The sequence below is a fragment of the Lepidochelys kempii genome, chromosome 8 (genome assembly GCF_965140285.1).
Source record: "Lepidochelys kempii isolate rLepKem1 chromosome 8, rLepKem1.hap1, whole genome shotgun sequence".
NCBI lineage: Eukaryota > Metazoa > Chordata > Testudines > Cheloniidae > Lepidochelys > Lepidochelys kempii.
Genome location: NC_136387.1, coordinates 39194485 through 39212773, shown reverse-complemented (window position 1 = coordinate 39212773; position 18289 = coordinate 39194485). Strand labels below are relative to the sequence as shown.

Genomic DNA, 18289 nt, shown 5'->3' with positions numbered 1-18289 from the left:
ACAGGGTAGGCCCACTAAACAATGAGCGAGGGGACGACGACAGACAATAACAAAAAATGTGGAAATGGCAGACATGCAAAATGACTTTTGTCTCAGTTTTCACCAGAAAGGCTAGTAGCGATTGCACGGCTAACATAGTGAATGCGGTATGATCAGAGGCTAAAACAGAGAAAGGACAAATTAAAAATTACTTAGACAAGTTAAAAGAAAAGGAGTACTTGTGGCACCTTAGAGACTAACCAATTTATTTGAGCATGAGCTTTCGTGAGCTACAGCTCACTTTATCGGAACAAGTTAGATGTTTTCAAGTCACCAAGGCCTGATGAAATACATTCTAGAATACACAAGGAGCTGACTGAGGAGATATCTGAGCCATTAGCGAATATCTTGGAAAAGTCATGGAAGATGGGAGAGATTCCAGAGGACTGGCAAAGGGCAAATATAGTGCTAATCTATAAAAAGGGGAATAAGGATAACCCGGGGAATTGCAGACCAGTAGGCTTAACTTGAGTACCCGGAAAGATAATGGAGCAAATAATTAAGCAATCAATTTGCAAACACCTAGAAGATAATAAGGTGATAAGTAACAGTCAACATGGATTTGTCAGGAACAAATCATATCAAACTAACCTAACAGGGTTACAAGCCTTGTGGATGGGGGGAAGCAGTAAACATGGTATATCTTGACTTTAGTAAGGCTTTTGATACTGTCTCACATGACCTTCTCATAAACAAACTAGGAAATCCTTTAAAGAATCCTTATTGACGTTACAGGGACAAACCATCCCGATTTGTAGAAAGAATAGTAAATATGGCAGGCGACCAGCTTGGCTTAACAGTGAAATCCTTGCTGATCTTAAACACAAAAAAGAAGCTTACAAGAAGTGGAAGATTGGACAAATGACCAAGGAAGAGTATAAAAATATTGCTCGAGCATACAGGAGTGAAATCAGGAGGGCCAAATCACACCTGCAGGTGCAGCTAGCAAGAGATGTTAAAAGTAACAAGAAGGGTTTCTTCAGGTATGTTAGCAACAAGAAAAAAGTCAAGGAAAGCGTGGGCCCCTTACTGAATGAGGGAGGCAACGCAGTGATAGAGGATGTGGAAGAAGCTAATGTACTCAATGCTTTTTTTGCCTCTGTCTTCACGAACAAGGTCAGCTCCCAGATTACTGCACTGGGCAGCACAGCATGGGGAGGAGGCGACCAGCCCTCTGTGGAGAAAGAAGTGGTTTGGGACTATTTAGAGAAGCTGGAAGAGCACAAGTCCATGGGGCCGGATGCACTGCATCCGAGAGTGCTAAAGGAGTTGGCGGATGTGATTGCAGAGCCATTGGCCATTATCTTTGAAAACTCATGGTGATCGGGGGAGATCCCGGACGACTGGAAAAAGGCTAATGTAGTGCCCATCTTTAAATAAGGGAAGAAGGAGGATCTGAGGAACTACAGGCCAGTCAGCCTCACCTCAGACCCTGAAAAAATCATGAAGCAAGTCCTCAAGGAATCAATTCTGAAGCACTCAGATGAGGGGAAAGTGATTAGGAACAGTCAGCATGGAATCACCAAAGGCAAGTCATGCCTGACTAATCTAATTGCCTTCTATGACGAGATAACTGGCTCTGTGGATGAGGGGAAAGCGGTGGACGTGTTGTTCCTTGACTTTAGCAAAGCTTTTGACACGGTCTGCCACAGTATTCTTGCCAGCAAGTTAAAGAAGTATGGGCTGGATGAATGGACTATAAGGTGGATAGAAAGTTGGCTAGATTGTCGGGCTCAATGGGTAGTGATCAATGGCTCCATGTCTAGTTGGCAGCCGGTATCAAGTGGAGTGCCCCAAGGGTCGGTCCTGGAGCCGGTTTTGTTCAATATCTTCATAAATGATCTGGAGGATGGTGTGGATTGCACCCTCAGCAAGTTTGCAGATGACATTAAATTGGGAGGAGAGGTAGATACGCTGCAGGGTAGGGATAGGATATAGAGGGCTCTAGACAAATTAGAGGGTTGGGCCAAAAGAAATCTGATGAGGTTCAACAAGGATAAGTGCAGAGTCCTGCACTTAGGATGGAAGAATCCCATGCACCGCTACAGACTAGGGACCGAATGGCTAGGCAGCAGTTCTGCAGAAAAGGACTTAGGGGTTACAATGGACGAGAAGCTGGATATGAGTCAACAGTGTGCCGTTGTTGCCAAGAAGGCCAATGGCATTTTGGGATGTATATGTAGGGGCATTGCCAGCAGATCGAGGGACGTGATCGTTCCCCTCTATTCGACATTGGTGAGTCGAATAGAGTACTCATTTGGAGTACTGTGTCCAGTTTTGGGCCCCACACTACAAGAAGGATGTGGAAAAATTGGAAAGAGTCCAGCGGAGGGCAACAAAAATGATTAGGAGACTGGAACACATGACTTATGAGGAGAGGCTGAGGGAACTGGGATGGTTTAGTCTGCGGAAGAGAAGAATGAGGGGGGATTTGATAGCTGCTTTCAACTACCTGAAAGGGGGTTCCAAAGAGGATGGATCTAGACTGTTCTCAGTGGGAGCTGATGACAGAACAAGGAGTAATGGTCTCAAGTTGCCGTGGGGGAGGTTTAGGTTGGATGTTAGGAAAAACTTTTTCACTAGGTGGGTGGTGAAGCACTGGAATGGGTTATCTAGGGAGGTGGTGGAATCTCCTTCCTTAGAGGTTTTCAAGGTCAGGCTTGACAAAGCCCTGGCTGGGATAATTTAGGTGGGGATTGGTCCTGCTTTGAGCAGGGGGTTGGACTAGATGACCTCCTGAGGTCCCTTCCAACCCTGATATTCTATGATTCTGTGAAATACAACCTAGATGGAAAAAAGAAAAGGAGTACTTGTGGCACCTTAGAGACTAACCAATTTATTTGAGCATGAGCTTTCAAATAAATTGGTTAGTCTCTAAGGTGCCACAAGTACTCCTTTTCTTTTTGCGAATACAGACTAACACGGCTGTTACTCTGAAACCTAGATGGAGTTACTATAAGGTGGGTGCATAACTGGTTGGAAAACTGTTTCCCAGGGAGTCGTTATCAGTGGTTCACGGTCAAGCTGGAAGGCCATATTGAGTGGAGTCCTGCAGGGATCGGTTCTAGTTCTGGTTCTGTTCGGTATCTTCATCAATAATTTAGATAATGGCATGGAGGGTACTGTAGTGAGGCAGTGTGGTGCCCCAACAACCCTGCCGAGGGAAGAACCTTCCCAGACACCAAACTGGGTGGAGACAGTGGTTCCTGCGCCCGCCCCCCAGAGGTCAAGGCACAGGACAGGAAGTTGAAAAGTCCAACCCCGGAGCTTAGTTGGGCAGCAGCTGCCAGAGAGGGCAGACGCCTGTGGTCTGACTCTGGCTTGGGAGACCCTGGCAAGCCGCAGCCAACCCGAGGACTGGCCGGACCGGCCAATGCCTGACGCTGACTGATGCCCAGAGGAGCAGCCGAGCCTACCCCTTGCCAGCTACCCAGAGGAGCAGCCATGCCTATCCTTCGCCAGCTACCCAGAGGAGCCCATGGTGCTGGAACCCTCCGAGGATGCCACCCTGACCCAGGTACCCTACGAGGGGGAATCCGGAAGTAGCCCGGGGGCAGCCAACCCCAGTCTAGCTGCAGCACTGCCGGAGCCAATGGCAGTGTGTTGCGGCCATGATCCCCACTGACACAGCAGCGGGTCTTCGGCCACTGCTAGGGACCCGGGCTGGGATGCAGTGTAGTGGAGTGGGTGGGCCTGCATCCCCCTGGGTGGCAGTCTCCCCCTCCCCCTGGTTGCTAAAGCTAGGGGCCTGGGCCTATATTGAACTATTTGCTCAGCTCCTGCCTAAGGGCCTGAGCCCCTGACTGTTTGTTTGCTGCCCCGCCCTGACCCAGGGCCTGGGCTTATATTGAACTGCTTGCAGGACCCAGCCTGAAGGTCTGGGCCATAGACTGGGTATTCCCCAACCCAGCAGAGAGTGTAATGAGTCGGTGTGGTGCCCCAACATCCTGCCAAGGGACGAGGCCCGGCTGAGTTCCCTTTCAGGTACATATAAAGTTTATGAACAATGCCAAGCTGGGAGGGGTTGCAAGTACTTTGGAGGATAGGATTATAATTCAAAATGATCTGGACAAACTGGAGAAATGGTCTTAAGTAAATAGAATGAAATTCTATAAGAACTAATGCAAAGTACTTAATTTTGGAAGGAACAATCAGTTGCACACATACAAAATGGGAAATGATGGCCTAGGAAGGAGTACTGTGGAAAGGGATCTGCAAGAAGCAAAAAGTAATTCTTCCACTCTACTTCACGCTGATTAGGCCTCAACTGGAATATTGTGTCCAGTTCTGGGTGCCACATTTCACAAAAGATGTGGACAAATTGGAGAAAGTCCAGAGAAGGGCAACAAAAATGATTAAAGGTCTAGAAAACATGACCTGTGAGGGAAGATTGAAAAAATTGGGTTTGTTTAGTCTGGAGAAGAGAAGACTGAGCGGGGACATGATAACTGTTTTCAAATACATAAAAGGTTATTACAAGGAGGAGGGAGAAAAATTGTTGTTCTTAACTTCTGAGGATAGGACAAGAAGCAATGGGCTTAAATTGCAGCAAGGGAGGTTTAGGTTGGACATTAGGAAAAACATCATACCTCTCAGCGTGGTTAAGCACTGGAATAAATTGCCTAGGGGCGTTGTGGAATCTCCATCATTGGAGATTTTTAAGAGCAGGTTAGACAAACACTTGTCAGGGATGGTCTAGATAATACTTAGTCCTGCCATGAGTGCAGGAGACTGGACTAGATGACTTCCCGAGGTCCCTTCCATTCCTACAATTCTATGATTCTGTGGCACAGGACTGGGGCAGACTAGAGGCAGGCACGCTGGGAGAAGGAGGGTCAGGAGCAAGGATGGCCTGGGTGGGCAGACTTTCCCCCTTGCAAAGCTCCAGAGGGGCCATAGAAGCAGGGGTATGAGTCAGAACAGCTCTCAGGCTCCTGAATAGAGAGGCGCAGTTTGCGTCCTGTCTCCCCTGCGCTGGTACTTGCACCAGCTCAGGGATCAATCTGCCTTGAGGGGTGTGAAAACTGCAGCTAATGAGCATCTCTGGGTGATCCTGAGTCTGGGCCATTGGTGCTGTGGGGCCACATTCACCCAGTGCTTGGCTTCCCCGGCCTCCATGCAGTTCCAGTGTCCTGGGGGCAACCTGGACCTGGCTCCTTCTTGACTAGGGACAATGTCAGTGGGCTCCGTGTGCAGCTCACCCATGCCTGGCCCCAAAGGAGCTGTTGCTCAGCGTGACTGGGCAGGTCTCCACACTCTGAGCAGAGTGGGAGCCCAGTATCCCAGTACTGCCTTCTGCTGACAGGGATGGCTGAGCTGGAGCAGAGTATGAAAAGCAGCAAGACCCAGGGTCAATCAGGACCTGGTGGAGGGAGTTCTGTAATGGCGACACTGATTTTAGTCTCTCTGATGCCCACTAACAGCCTGGCTGCATGGACTCGGCCGCCTTTGCCAACCCCTGGCTCCTGCCCTGCCTGCCCCTCACACCCAGCTTGGGGGAGGGAAACCATCTTACCCTAGCACTGAATGACCCAGCAGTCAGGTACACCCCATCACAATCCCATGGCCCAGGTTTCTGCTCCGCCGGCACAACCTCTTGGAGAACCCCTGAATGGGGCTCTGGGCAACAGGGAAATGCTCTGTGAGCCCCACATACCTCAGTGAGGGCACACTGCCCTCCCCAGGTGTGACAGCACCCACAGCTGTGCAAAGCAGCCACCAGGGGCCCTGCCCCGCCGTCTGTTCTGTTCTGCCTTGTCTCTCCCTGGTGTGGGAGGGGGGTAGCAGGGAATCCCCCAGTGCTGAGGAACAGCTCGTCTCCCTCCCTGGGTTGGGATTCACCCCATGCGCTGTCACAGGGGTGGGCTCTGTTGTCTCTGTCTAATTAATGAGCGTTAATCGCATGTAAACATATCCCCAGCTGTGCTGGATCCGGGGCCTGAAACTGCAGAGCCCAGGAAAGGGAACCTTAGCAACTGTTGCTATGGCTGGACAGACCTTTCCAGGAAATGCATTTGCCAGGAAGCAGGGCCCGTGGGCCTGGCAGGACGCCAGGGCAGCCACCCCAGCCATCGCGAAGGGAGCTCCCACCCCCCCTGTGAGCAGTGAGACCAGGCCCCCTAATGCTAGCAGCACAGAGCTGGCACTGCCCGCAGTGCCAGGGCAGCAGGGCACCTGCATGGTGGTACGGCCTGCATGTTGGGCAGGAGGAGGAGCTGGCTGGCATCGGGGACACATCCACGTGGTGCCTGGTGCATACCCTAGGGGGAGTGCAGTGCCTCGGACAATGGAGCTGCGGGCCAGTGGAGGCGGCAGAGAAGGCGATGAGGAGCCCCCTACATGAACGCAGGGTAATGTTCAGCTCTGGAAGCTGGTGGCCAGAGTGCACCTGGCAGCCGCAAGGCTGTGTGAAGGGTGCACAGTCGAAGGGAGGGATTACTGGACAGCGAAGGCAGTGAATGGGCAGGATGGGTTCTGGCTGTCAGGTGCCAGGGTCAAGGGGCACTAGAGGGAAGGGGGATTAGGCCAGCTAGCTTGGAAGTAGCCAGCCCCCATTCCTGGGGCGCAGACGGGACCCCTGCTCCCTGGCTTCACTTCAGACCCAGTGGTGATGGGCCCAGCTGACAGCCTGAGGGAGAGTCTGTGACTGAGGACAGCAATGGCAGAGGGGCAGCAGGACCCTTGGCAGGGCTGGTACCAGTGCTCTAATTATGGGGGGAAAGTCAGAGGGCCCTGAATGTCAAGCTGCTTTAATTTAACCAGTGGTGAAAGGAAGGGGGCCATGACACAGAAGTGGGCTGATAGCCCCTACAAGCAGTAAGGGCCACCCCAGGCGCCCCTATGATTGGAGCACTGGCAGCAGGGTTCTTCAGAGGCAAAGTGCTGGCACCAAGCTGAGCTTGGAAGGATGTTTGCTGGGGGCCCGAACCTCGCTAGAAACACACAGCATGCAGCCCAGGCCAGGAATTCGGAGCTCCGCTCCTGCGGGCCCCTGAGCTCTGACGCCGGGTTCTGCTCAGCCTGTGGGAGCTGCCAGGGGAGCCCAGAGTCTGTGTCCTTCAAGTTGTGCTTGGAAGCATCCAGGACTGTGACCTTTTGGGGCTTTGGTCTGCAGGGGTGGATGTGACAGCGAAAAGGTGAGGTGGTTTCCCCTGGTCCCTGGTGCAGCCTGGATAAAGCAGAGGGAGCAGCAGCTCAGGGACACTTCCCAGGGAACGCTCACCAGGTGGTCTCCTTCCCCACGGCAGTGGCAAGCAACAGGAATGGGCGTAGGGTGACCAGGTGTCTGGTTTTCAACCGGAACACCCAGTTGAAAAGGGACTCTGGCGGCTCCGGTAAACACCGCCGACCGAGACGTTAAAAGTCCGGTCGGAGGTGCTGCACGGCTAAGACAGGCTAGTCCCTACCTGTCCTGGCACCGCGCTGTGCCTTGGAAGTGGCCAGCAGGTCCAGCTCCTAGCTTTGTGCTCTGCCCCCACCCTGAGCATGGGCTCTGCACTTCATTGGCCTTGGACCTGCTGGCCACTTCTGGGGTGCAGCATGGTGCCAGGACAGGCAGGAAGCCTGCCTTAGCCCTGCTGCGCTACTGACCAGGAGCTGCCTGAGGTAAGTCTGCACCCCAACCCTGAGCCCCAACCCCCTGCCCCAGCCCTGAGCCTCCCCCAAAACCTGGAGCCCCCTCCTGTATCCCAAAACCCTCATCCCCAGCCCCACCCCAGAGCCTGCACCCCCAGCCCAGAGCCCTCACCTCCCCTGCACCCCAACCCCTTGCCCCAACCAGAGCCCCCTCCCACACCCTGAACCCCTCATCCCGGGCCCCACCCCAGACACCTCACCCCCTCCTGCACCCCAACCCCCTCCCTCAACCCACAGGCCCCTCCCTTTCTCCAAATCTCTTGACTCCACCCCCCAGCCTGGAGTCCCCTCCTGCACCCCAAACCCCTCATCCCCAGCCCCATCCCAGAGCCCGCACCCCCAGCTGGAGCCCTCACCTCCTCCTGCACCCCAACCCCCTGCCCCAGCCCAGTGAAAGTGAGTGAGGGTGGGGGAGAGTGAGCCACCAAGGGAGAGGGAATATAGTGAATGGGGGAGGAGGTCTCAGGGAAAGGGCGGGGGAGGGGAAGGGGCAGGGCTAAGGTGTTAGATTTTGTGCCATTAGAAAGTTGGCAACCCTATGTGGGCAGGTTCACATAGCTGGGGCATCAGCTACTGCAGGCAAAGCTGCCTGCTGCCCTCTTGGCCCAAGCCTAAGCCTGGGCCCCAGGGAGAAGGCACTCAACCTGGCCCAGCAGGTTGGGTAGCAGGGAAGGGGCCAGGCCAGGCCTGGTGGCTGCTCCCAGCATGGCCACAACTACGTGCTCCTATTCATGCTGTCAAGACTGAGAGCTAGGTGCTGCCCAGCCCCGGCATAGGGTGGCCCCTGGTTTAAGGGATGTCCCTTGACTGTGTTAAACAGTAAGCTGAAGCTTATGCTAATTGTATTGTATGTTCACTGGAGAGATACCTGGGAAGCGAAACAGTTTCCCTAAATGTCCCCATTGTTCATGAGATTTTCCCTTTTGTCCATCCAACAAAGGGGGTCACTCTAGCCATGAACAACCCTCACCTGGGCCAGCCCCCGCCCTACTGCCTGCTCCAGGTCTGTCACTCAGACCCCTGGGGCACTGCAATGACTCCAAGATTTCTTTCATGAATGGTAACAGCTAGTTTAGACTCCACCAGAGTGTATGTATAGTTGGGATTATGTTTTCCAATGTGCATTACTTTGTATTTATCAACATTGAATTTTATCTGCTCAGTCACTCAGTTTTATGAGATCTCTCTGTAACTCTTCCCAGTATGCTTTGGACTTAACTATCGGGAGTAATTTTATATTGTCTGCAAACTGCCACCTCCCTGTTTGTCCCTTTTTCCAGATAATTTCTGAAACATCCTCTATTGTCCTTTTGCTACTCTGTTCTGGCTGGTTGATTGTGGTGCCGGGGGGGGGGGGGGGGCTCTTGAGTCTCAGCCGGAGCTTCAGGCTGGAAGGGGTGCCCTGCCCTGGCATGTTTTGATCCTCTCTGACTGTGCCCTGGGCCACCCCATGTCTGGGCCAGCTGCCCACTCCTCTGCCTGAGTAGCCCTGTGATGGAGTAGACAGACAACCCTTGCTTCAGGAAGCCGGCCTTGCCCAGGATGGATGCTTCGGATGGTATGTGCTAGGCAGAGCTGGGTGGGCGTGGGCATTGCTGCTCTTGCCAGCAGGCTGCAGAGCCAGGCGTAAGCATTGCACTACCACCCAGGGACAGGGCTGATGGCCTGCCTGGGGAAAGGGAGCAGGGCTGGGGGTGCAGGCAGGTGAGCCCTGGTCTTCAGCGGGGTGGGGGTGTGAGTGGCAGTAATGAGGTTTGCAAAGGTCAGGGTGCTTGGCGGCGGCAGCACTGTTTCTGTAGATGTTATTTTCTAGCTCACTGCCCTGTAACTCTCTCTGAGTGTTGTGCTTAAGTAAAACAAACAGTGGGTTTTAATCACACACGCACACAGCTTCACACGGGCTCTCCCTCGTATCTCACATACTTACCTGTGTCCCACTTCCCCCCACATCTTCCATATCCCACATGCCCCCCACAGCCCATGGCCCCCGACAGTTCCCCACATGCCCATAAAGCATCCCGCGAGGCCTGCTGTGTACATTCTGTCTCTCCGAATCCCCACATGCCACATCCCCCCCCAATCCCCACATACCTTCCATGTCCCACATGCCGTCCCACAGACTTCCCCACCTGCTGGCTAGAAAACCCCTCAGCACCACCTGCTTCCCACATGCCTCTCACATTTAACCTGCCCCCCACCTCCCCCGCCACGCTCCCTGAGGTCTCTCATTTCCTGTGAGTGCATGTATCGCTGGCCATGACCCCAACCTGCCTCCATCCCTCAACAGATGCTCCAGCCTAGCCCGCCTCAACCCCCCCACCAGCACCAGGTGACGCTCCTGCTGGTGCGCTGGCCTCCCCTGGAGCTTCCTGCTGGTTTCCCCCTGTAGCAACACACCAGGCAGCCAGCCACACTGGGCACCGGGGCACAATATGCTGATGCCAGGAGGCCTGGCAGGGTCTGATCCTCAGTACACCCCATGGGCCTGGCTGAGGTGGGGGAGGGTAGAGCTGAGGGGCTGCCTGAAGACCTGTTCCTTCCTGGCAGGAAGCTTGGACAAAGCGTAACTCAATTTGCAGCTGCAACGCAATTTGCTGTGCAGGCCCCATGCTGGCCTGGGTGGCACCCGCTCCTCAGCTCAATTCGAGAGAGAAGGAGGGCGCCCCTCCTGGTGCGGGGGTACCTGGTGCTGGCCTGGGAACTTGCTTCCCACCACAGCCGCCACCACGCTGCCAGCATGACACAAAAAGCAGTGCAGGCTGGGGCACCGGTGGCCACAATGCCAGCTGGGACTCCAGCCTGTACGCTCCCCCAGTGCAGAGCCTTGCCCCAACACCCTAGGATGGCATTGCCAGAGGTAGAAGCTGTGGAGACAGGTGCCCTGGCAGCCAGCCCAGGAACCCCTAGTATTATGGGGAACCCCCATCTCCCCAACCCCCCAGTACAAAGCAACCCATCCAGAGTCCCACGACAGAGCACCAAGGCAGCACTGCCAACCCCAACCAGCGCTGCCTGGCCTCCCCAGCTCTCCCTTTTACTTGCTTGGTCTCTCCTGCTTCCTCTTCCCCCCTTCCAGATTAGTGCAGTCTCCCCTCCCCAGTATCCCCTCCAGGTGGGAGCCTGAGACTGGGCACCACACCCCATGGCCTCGTCTCCTCCGCCCCCGGGCCTGGCACACACAGCTCTGCCTATGTGCCACAGCCCAGCCTGAGTGCAGAAGGCTGAGCATAGGAGGGCAAGGAGAAGAGAGAAGGCCAGTGGCGCACGGGACTCCCAGGCCAGCAGTTTCAGGAGATGGCATGAGTCCAAGGCTCGAATGGGGCAGGGGTGGGGCCAGCAACAGCATCCGTTTGGTACTGGATGGGAAAGAGAAATCACCCACTGGGGAGAGACAGAGAGACTCTGGCTTCCCCTGGCTGGAGCTGAATGTGCAAAGGACTTCCAGAGCCAGGGTGAGAGAGAGAGACTTACAAACACCTCCAGTGCTAGAAGACAGACGGGTATGTGCACAAACAGTGCTCAGAGACAGAGCTGGGTGGATGGGTGGGGAGGGCCAGAGACATGCACACTTGGTTGTATCATTCTATTTATTTTAAAGCAGATTTAATAATTGAAGTTAATGAGAAGTTCTGCTTAAAAATTGATGATTGATACAGCTTGGAGCTGGGAAGTCAATTATTTTTTTGTCAAGGTCCAGATTTCTTGGTCAAGGTCTAGTGACGGTCCAGACTCCAGAGAAAGTAATAAAAATAATAGTAACAAGAATGGTAATAGTACGTAAATAAAAGGATTTGGGGGTCTGTTCAAAAGCGTCTGGCAGTTCAGATTTGGCCTGCTGGCCTCCTATTGACTCTCCCTGGCTTAGAGCATGTGAGAGAGAGGGAGAGAGACACACACACCCGGAGGAGCAGGAGTGTGTGTGTGTGTGTGTGTGTGTGTTATTGTGTATATATATATATATATATATTATATATATATATATATATATATATATAACACAGAGAGGGAAGGAGATATGTTCCTGCCACAAAGTTTGCTTTCCCTGCTAAGTTTCTGGTTAGTCCTGTCTGATGGGTTTGCAGCCAGCACTCCATGGAGCTTAGTCAAAGGCGGCATAATCTTTCTAAGCAGCAAACAGGGGGCCGACCTGCCATTCAATTCCCACCAGACACAGCACCTCGCCGGGAGAGAAAAACGCTTTAGGGGACTCACAGCGCAATCTTGACAAGGAGCCTGGAGGGCTGTGGAAATCCTCTCTGCGGATGAGCTGAGAGGCTTCTCCACCTCCCCTAAAGCCTGCGTGGCATTTAGTCCAATAAAAGGCATTATTGGGAAGGTGGCATTTTGTTCTGGCATATCTCGGGCCTCCTTACCAGCCCCAGCTCTGCTGGCTTGGCATGAGAATGTGAGTCTTAGGACAGGGTAAGGCCACCAGGTGCAGAGCTGTCTGTTTGCAGGGATGTTTTACAGGCCAGGAAGAAGGAACAAAACCTGAGATAGGAGGAGTGGGGAGGGATAGCTCAGTGGTTTGAGCATTGGCCTGCTAAACCCAGGTTGTGAGTTCAATCCTTGAGGGGGCCATTTAGGGATCGGGGCAAAAATTGGGGATTGGTCCTGCTTTGAGCAGGTTGGACTAGATGACCTCCTGAGGTCCCTTCCAACCCTGATATCCTATGGTAGGAGAGAAAGGGGGGTGGGGACGGCGGACTTGTTGCTATCAGTGCAGAGAACCTGCCGGAAGGCTCCCCACTGAACACGGGGCCAGAGGAGCCGACTGCCCCTGCTGTCCGCTCACACCCCATTTCAAACAAACCGCTGTCTGTGTGCTGTCAGGTCCGGGTTATCAGAGCACTGACAGCACATGTGGCTGCGAGCCAGAGCCTGGTCGTGTCTGAGACACAGCAACAGCCTTCAGCCAGGAGTCATCCCTAGCCATGACAGCCCAGGCCTGGCACCCCTGCCTGCTGGCTGTCAGCACAGTCTCTGTGCCGGAGTTGTGGGAATGAATTTGCTTCATCTCGCCGGCATATCTTTCAGGCAGAGCACAGAACTTCACAGCCCCGTTCTGGAAGGCGAGGCTTCGCCGGAAAAGCTTGGGGTTGGCGGGTTAGTCCCAGCCCCCAGGATCCATCAGGGCTGTTTCGTGTTGGATGGATCTGAGCTCCCTTGCTGCAAGTTGTCAGGGTCTGGCTGCTGTTCGTCAGCCACTGGTACCTGGTAGTTTAGATTCATAGATTCATAGATATTTAGGTCAGAAGGGACCATTATGATCATCTAGTCTGACCTCCTGCACAATGCAGGCCACAGAATTTCACCCACCACTCCTAAAAAAGACCTCACACCTATATCTGTGCTATTGAAGTCCTCAAATTGTAGTTTGAAGACCTCAAGGAGCAGAGAATCCTCCAGCAAGTGACCCGTGCCCCATGCTACAGAGGAAGGCGAAAAACCTCCAGGGCCTTCCAATCTGCCCTGGAGGAAAATTCCTTCCCGACCCCAAATATGGCGATCAGCTAAACCCTGAGCATATGGGCAAGATTCATCAGCCAGATACTACAGAAAATTCTTTCCCGGGTAACTTGGATCTTACCCCATCTAAAAACCCATCACAGGCCATTGGGCCTATTTACCATGAATATTTAATTACCAAAACCATGTTATCCCATCATACCATCTCCTCCATAAACTTATCGAGTTTAATCTTAAAGCAAGATAGATCTTTTGCCCCCACTACTTCCCTCGGAAGGCTATTCCAAAACTTCACTCCTCTGATGGTTAGAAACCTTCGTCTAATTTCTAATCTAAATTTCCTAGTGGCCAGTTTATATCCATTTGTTCTTGTGTCCACATTGGTATTGAGTTTAAATAATTCCTCTCCCTCTCTGGTATTTATCCCTCTGATATATTTATAGAGAGCAATCATATCTCCCCTCAACCTTCTTTTAGTTAGGCTAAACAAGCCAAGCTCCCTGAGTCTCCTTTCATAAGACAAGTTTTCCATTCCTCGGATCATCCTCGTAGCCCTTCTCTGTACCTGTTCCAGTTTGAATTCATCCTTCTTAAACATGGGAGACCAGAACTGCACACAGTATTCCAGGTGAGGTCTCACCAGTGCCTTATATAACGGTACTAAAACCTCCTTATCCCTACTGGAAATACCTCTCCTGATGCATCCCAAGTTCTGAGCAGACAGTTTATGACTAATAATAACTTACATTTATACAGCACAGATCCCTGCACCCTTCTCTGGGATGGAACACAGCAACCAATGAACAACAGCACCACACCGTTTAGGGAAACACTGCATCCCATTAGGGACTGCAAGGGGAGTTTGTCCTTATCCTGCAAAAAGAAAAGGAGTACTTGTGGCACCTTAGAGACTAACCAATTTATTTGAGCATGAGCTTTCGTGAGCTACAGCTCACTTCATCGATGAAGTGAGCTGTAGCTCACGACAGCTTATGCTCAAATAAATTGGTTAGTCTCTAAGGTGCCACAAGTACTCCTTTTCTTTTTGCGAATACAGACTAACACGGCTGTTACTCTGAAACCTGTCCTTATCCTGGTGTCCATTGCCATAGCACATACTGTATACACATGGCCCATCCACACCAGCCCCCAGCAGGGCCACACAGCCCAACCCCCCTCACTGTAGCTGCACTCCCCGGGGCAGTGAGGGCCTCACAGGATAGAACACAAAAAGAAAAGGAGTACTTATGGCACCTTTGTTAGTCTCTAAGGTGCCACAAGTATGCCTTTTCTTTTTGCGGATACAGACTAACGTGGCTACTACTCTGAAACAGGATAGAACGTTACTCCTCTCGCTGGGCACCAGCACAGACATGCTGCTCTCATAGAAGGGGCCTGATTTACAAGTGCCCAGGAGCTAAGTCTTTCGTCTGCCTGGTACCAGGAGCACAGTGCCCCAGTGGGCAGGCAGAGCAGTGTTCACTGTGGCCCCATCTCCCCCCCCACTCACAGAACAGGGCAGGGGGGCACAGCCCTAGGGAAAAAACCCCAGAGGACACGGGTCCTCTCTGGCCTACTTTCAGGGCAGCCCATTCTGACACAGTATGTGTGGTGCAGCATCCCTGTGTTCACCCCACAGCCATCCCAGGTACCAGGGGAGCGGGCTCTAGGGCACCTGCTCCCTCCATTTCAGCCATTCTGTGCCACAGTTCCTCACAGACATGTAGGCACCTAACTCCCATGGCAGGTGCCTGAATCCCTGACAAGCTGGGCCTTAGAGCTTCCCCAACACCCCAGCCCTTGGAAGCCTCCCATGGGGGCACTGAGCCAGCCTAGCGCTGCTTAATTGGCAGGACGTGCCAGCCCTCCAGCCCCAGCGGCTCCTAGCTCTGCAGCTAGGCTCTTCACGCTGAGGCTCCTGGGGCAGGGCTGTCACCAGGCCAGCAAGGCTGGTGAAGGGCTCAGCTTCTGGAATTGATTCTCTCGCATCTTGTTACAGGGTACGTTAGCCGCCCAGCAGCTGCTGGACCCTGCCCTGCAGCAGCCAGACACTCCCTCCATCTGTCCATTGCAAGATCCTTGGGCCTTCTGGCTTTAACAACACCTCCTTAATGTCCCAGACAAACACCACGGGGAGTGGCCACTGGCCCAGCCTCAGACCCCCGGGAGAAGAGCAACAGCACAGGGGAGTGGGCTGAATGGAAACCAGACCACAGCAGGGGAAGAGGCAGCTAGGGGGACCAGATGTCCCGATTTTATAGTGACAGTCCCAATATTTGGGGGTTTGTCTTATATAGGTGCCTATGACCCCCCACCCCCATCCCAATTTTTCACACTTGCTGTCTGGTCACCCTAGAGGCAGCACAGCAACCCCACCCCCCAGGGGCCTACACAGCTCGCTGACCCCACCCCCAGACCCCTACGCAGCACATAGACCCCGCCCCCCATGGCCCTACACAACACACTGACCCCATCCCCCCAAGGCCCACCCCCCAGGGCCCTACACAGCTCACTGATCCTGCCCCTCAAGGCCTTACACACATCAAGTGTTCCTGGCTTTCCCAGCAGCTCTCTCCTGTGACAGACTTTGGGGACTGGATTTTTCATAATGTGAAATGAGCTGGACCAAACTCATAGCACCTTGAATTGTACCTTGAAACTGATCTGAAGAAATGGGAGTTACTGGAGAAGCAGATCTGCTCCCCAAAGTTCTGGGAAGGTGCACACAGAGGGACACAGTGGCTTCCTGCAGCCTAAGGCACTGCTGTATCGCCTGGAACCTGCTCCTGGGGCTGCATGGCCTGGAACCTGCCTCATGGTAGAAGCTCCATTGCTCATGAAATTCACACCCTGCCTCAAAATGATTCTCTAAGGAGGAACAGGGCACTGTCCTAGGGAGGGGAGGCAGTTCCTAGGATCCAAAGCCCCCTGCCAGGGCCTGTCCCCAGGCTGGTGCCTCCATCTGGTGCACACCCCCAGGCTGGGCAGCAGGGGTGAGGTGGGGTGGGGTGGGCGCTGTTGTGAGTTACAGCATTGGAGGAAAAAGAAAAGGAGTACTTGTGGCACCTTAGAGACTAACAAATTTATTTGAGCATAAGCAGTATTTTCCACTGCATGCATCCGATGAAGTGAACTGTAGCTCACGAAAGCTTATGCTCAAATAAATCTGTTAGTCTCTAAGGTGCCACAAGTCCTCCTTTTCTTTTTGCGGATACAGACTAACACAGCTGCTACTCTGAAACTTGTCATTATGCAAAGTATTGGAGGAGACTCAGAGAAAAGGAGTGTGCCTGAAGGCTGAGGGCCTGGCTGACAACAGAGCATGGACTTGGAGGTGCCCAGCAAAGGCCAGTGGAGGTAGGGCCGTGGGGGCCTGCTCTAAGGGTGCAGAGGGGGAGAGGTGTGGCCAGGGAGCCCAGCTGGGAATTTCCACAGCCATCTGCCCAGGCTGCAGGAGAAGCTAGATTGGCCAACCATTGCAGAATAGCCTGTGAGGGCCAGGCCTGCCCTAGGCCCCCAGGGATGGAGGCATGGAGACCAGTGGGCCTCTGTCCCCTCTCCTGTGCAATCGGTGCACCCCAGAGTGATGCTCTGCACGCTCCCAGGCAGCTCCTCCACACCTGCTGCAAGGACACTGGCGCCTGACACAAGAGGTGGGGCAGAGAGCTGCTGCCTCTCCCACGCCAGCCCAGGCTCCCAGCAGCCATCGCTGTAGACACAGCTTCTTGATTGGGGAGCAGGGCACTAAGCACATCCCAAACTGCCCTCCTGTGGAGAAGCAGCATTGCCTGATTGAAGTGCTCCATGGGAGGGCGGGAGGAAGCACCATCAGGAGGCTCCATTGCAGGGCAGGGAGGAGGCAGAGCTCCCAATTATACGCTCTGCAGGGGCATCGCTGAACTCCCAGGAGGCACAGGAGTAGGGGGATGCAGCTGTGCAGGGGCAGTCCTGGCCAATGCCCCCAGGTCTGACCGCTGGGAACAAGTGGAGATGGGCCCCTTGGGGGCCAATGGCCTGAGGGATGTGATCCAGCCCTTACCATCCATCCCCCAGCAAACCCTCCAGCAGCCTGCCAAGAACTCTCACCTCCAGTTATATGTGGCATTTTCCCCAAGCTCTGGGGGGCAGTGACCACAGGGCCAGGTGCACCAGCAGGAGTGAGATCCACAGGCAGGTCCCTTCCCTAGCATTGCCCATCCTCCGATGGCCCAGGGCCCTCACTCTTCTCCCACGGGCCTCAAATGGCTCATGAGGAGAGGTAGCCCAGACCTTGACAGGCTCCCAGCAATGACAGCACAGGGGTGATAGCTCTTGCTGTCTGGCTGTGGCACCCATCAGCATTTAATTAAGTGCGGCCGCAACTCCACTCTGCTTTGTTTTCTCCATGCTTCATGGTGCGGCTGCTCTCAGTTTCCCTGCTGGGCGAGCACCACCTGGGGTTGGGGACCAACCTGTGACACCCCTGCATGCACAGCAAGTTGGGGAGATGCTCTGGGAATTCAGAGGCTCCTGAGGTCCTGAGGAGGGACAGGCCCAGAGCCAAGGGCCTGCAGCGGGAGGGGCCGTCCTCACAGCTGGCTGGGCCTGGCACCAGGGTTCTGAGCCTCCCCAGTACTCATCTGGAGTACTGTGTCCAGTTTTGGGCCCCACACTACAAGAAGGATGTGGATAAATTGGAGAGAGTCCAGCGAAGGGCAACAAAAATGATTAGGGGTCTAGAACACATGACTTATGAGGAGAGGCTGAGGGAGCTGGGATTGTTTAGTCTGCAGAAGAGAAGAATGAGGGGGGATTTGATAGCTGCTTTCAACTACCTGAAAGGGGGTTCCAAAGAGGATGGCTCTAGACTGTTCTCAATGGTAGCAGATGACAGAACGAGGAGTAATGGTCTCAAGTTGCAGTGGGGGAGGTTTAGATTGGATACTAGGAAAAACTTTTTCACTATGAGGGTGGTGAAACACTGGAATGCGTTACCTAGGGAGGTGGTAGAATCTCCTTCCTTAGAGGTTTTTAAGGTCAGGCTTGACAAAGCCCTGGCTGGGATGATTTAACTGGGAATTGGTCCTGCTTCGAGCAGGGGGTTGGACTAGATGATCTTCTGGGGTCCCTTCCAACCCTGATATTCTATGATTCTATGATTCAGAGC

At 53.6% G+C, this 18289-nt stretch overlaps 1 protein-coding gene across 1 annotated transcript in view; it reads left to right on the top strand.

Annotated features, from left to right (window-relative positions):
• The first annotated feature begins 6189 nt into the window (after positions 1-6189).
• The window catches only part of LOC140915812 (START domain-containing protein 10), a 99235-nt gene continuing 87135 nt past the window's right edge, over positions 6190-18289 (top strand). Inside the window, exon 1 of the mRNA XM_073356191.2 lies at positions 6190-6389. Coding sequence (XP_073212292.1) covers positions 6363-6389 — 27 coding nt within the window. The 5' untranslated portion in view covers positions 6190-6362. The remainder of the gene's footprint in view (positions 6390-18289) is intronic.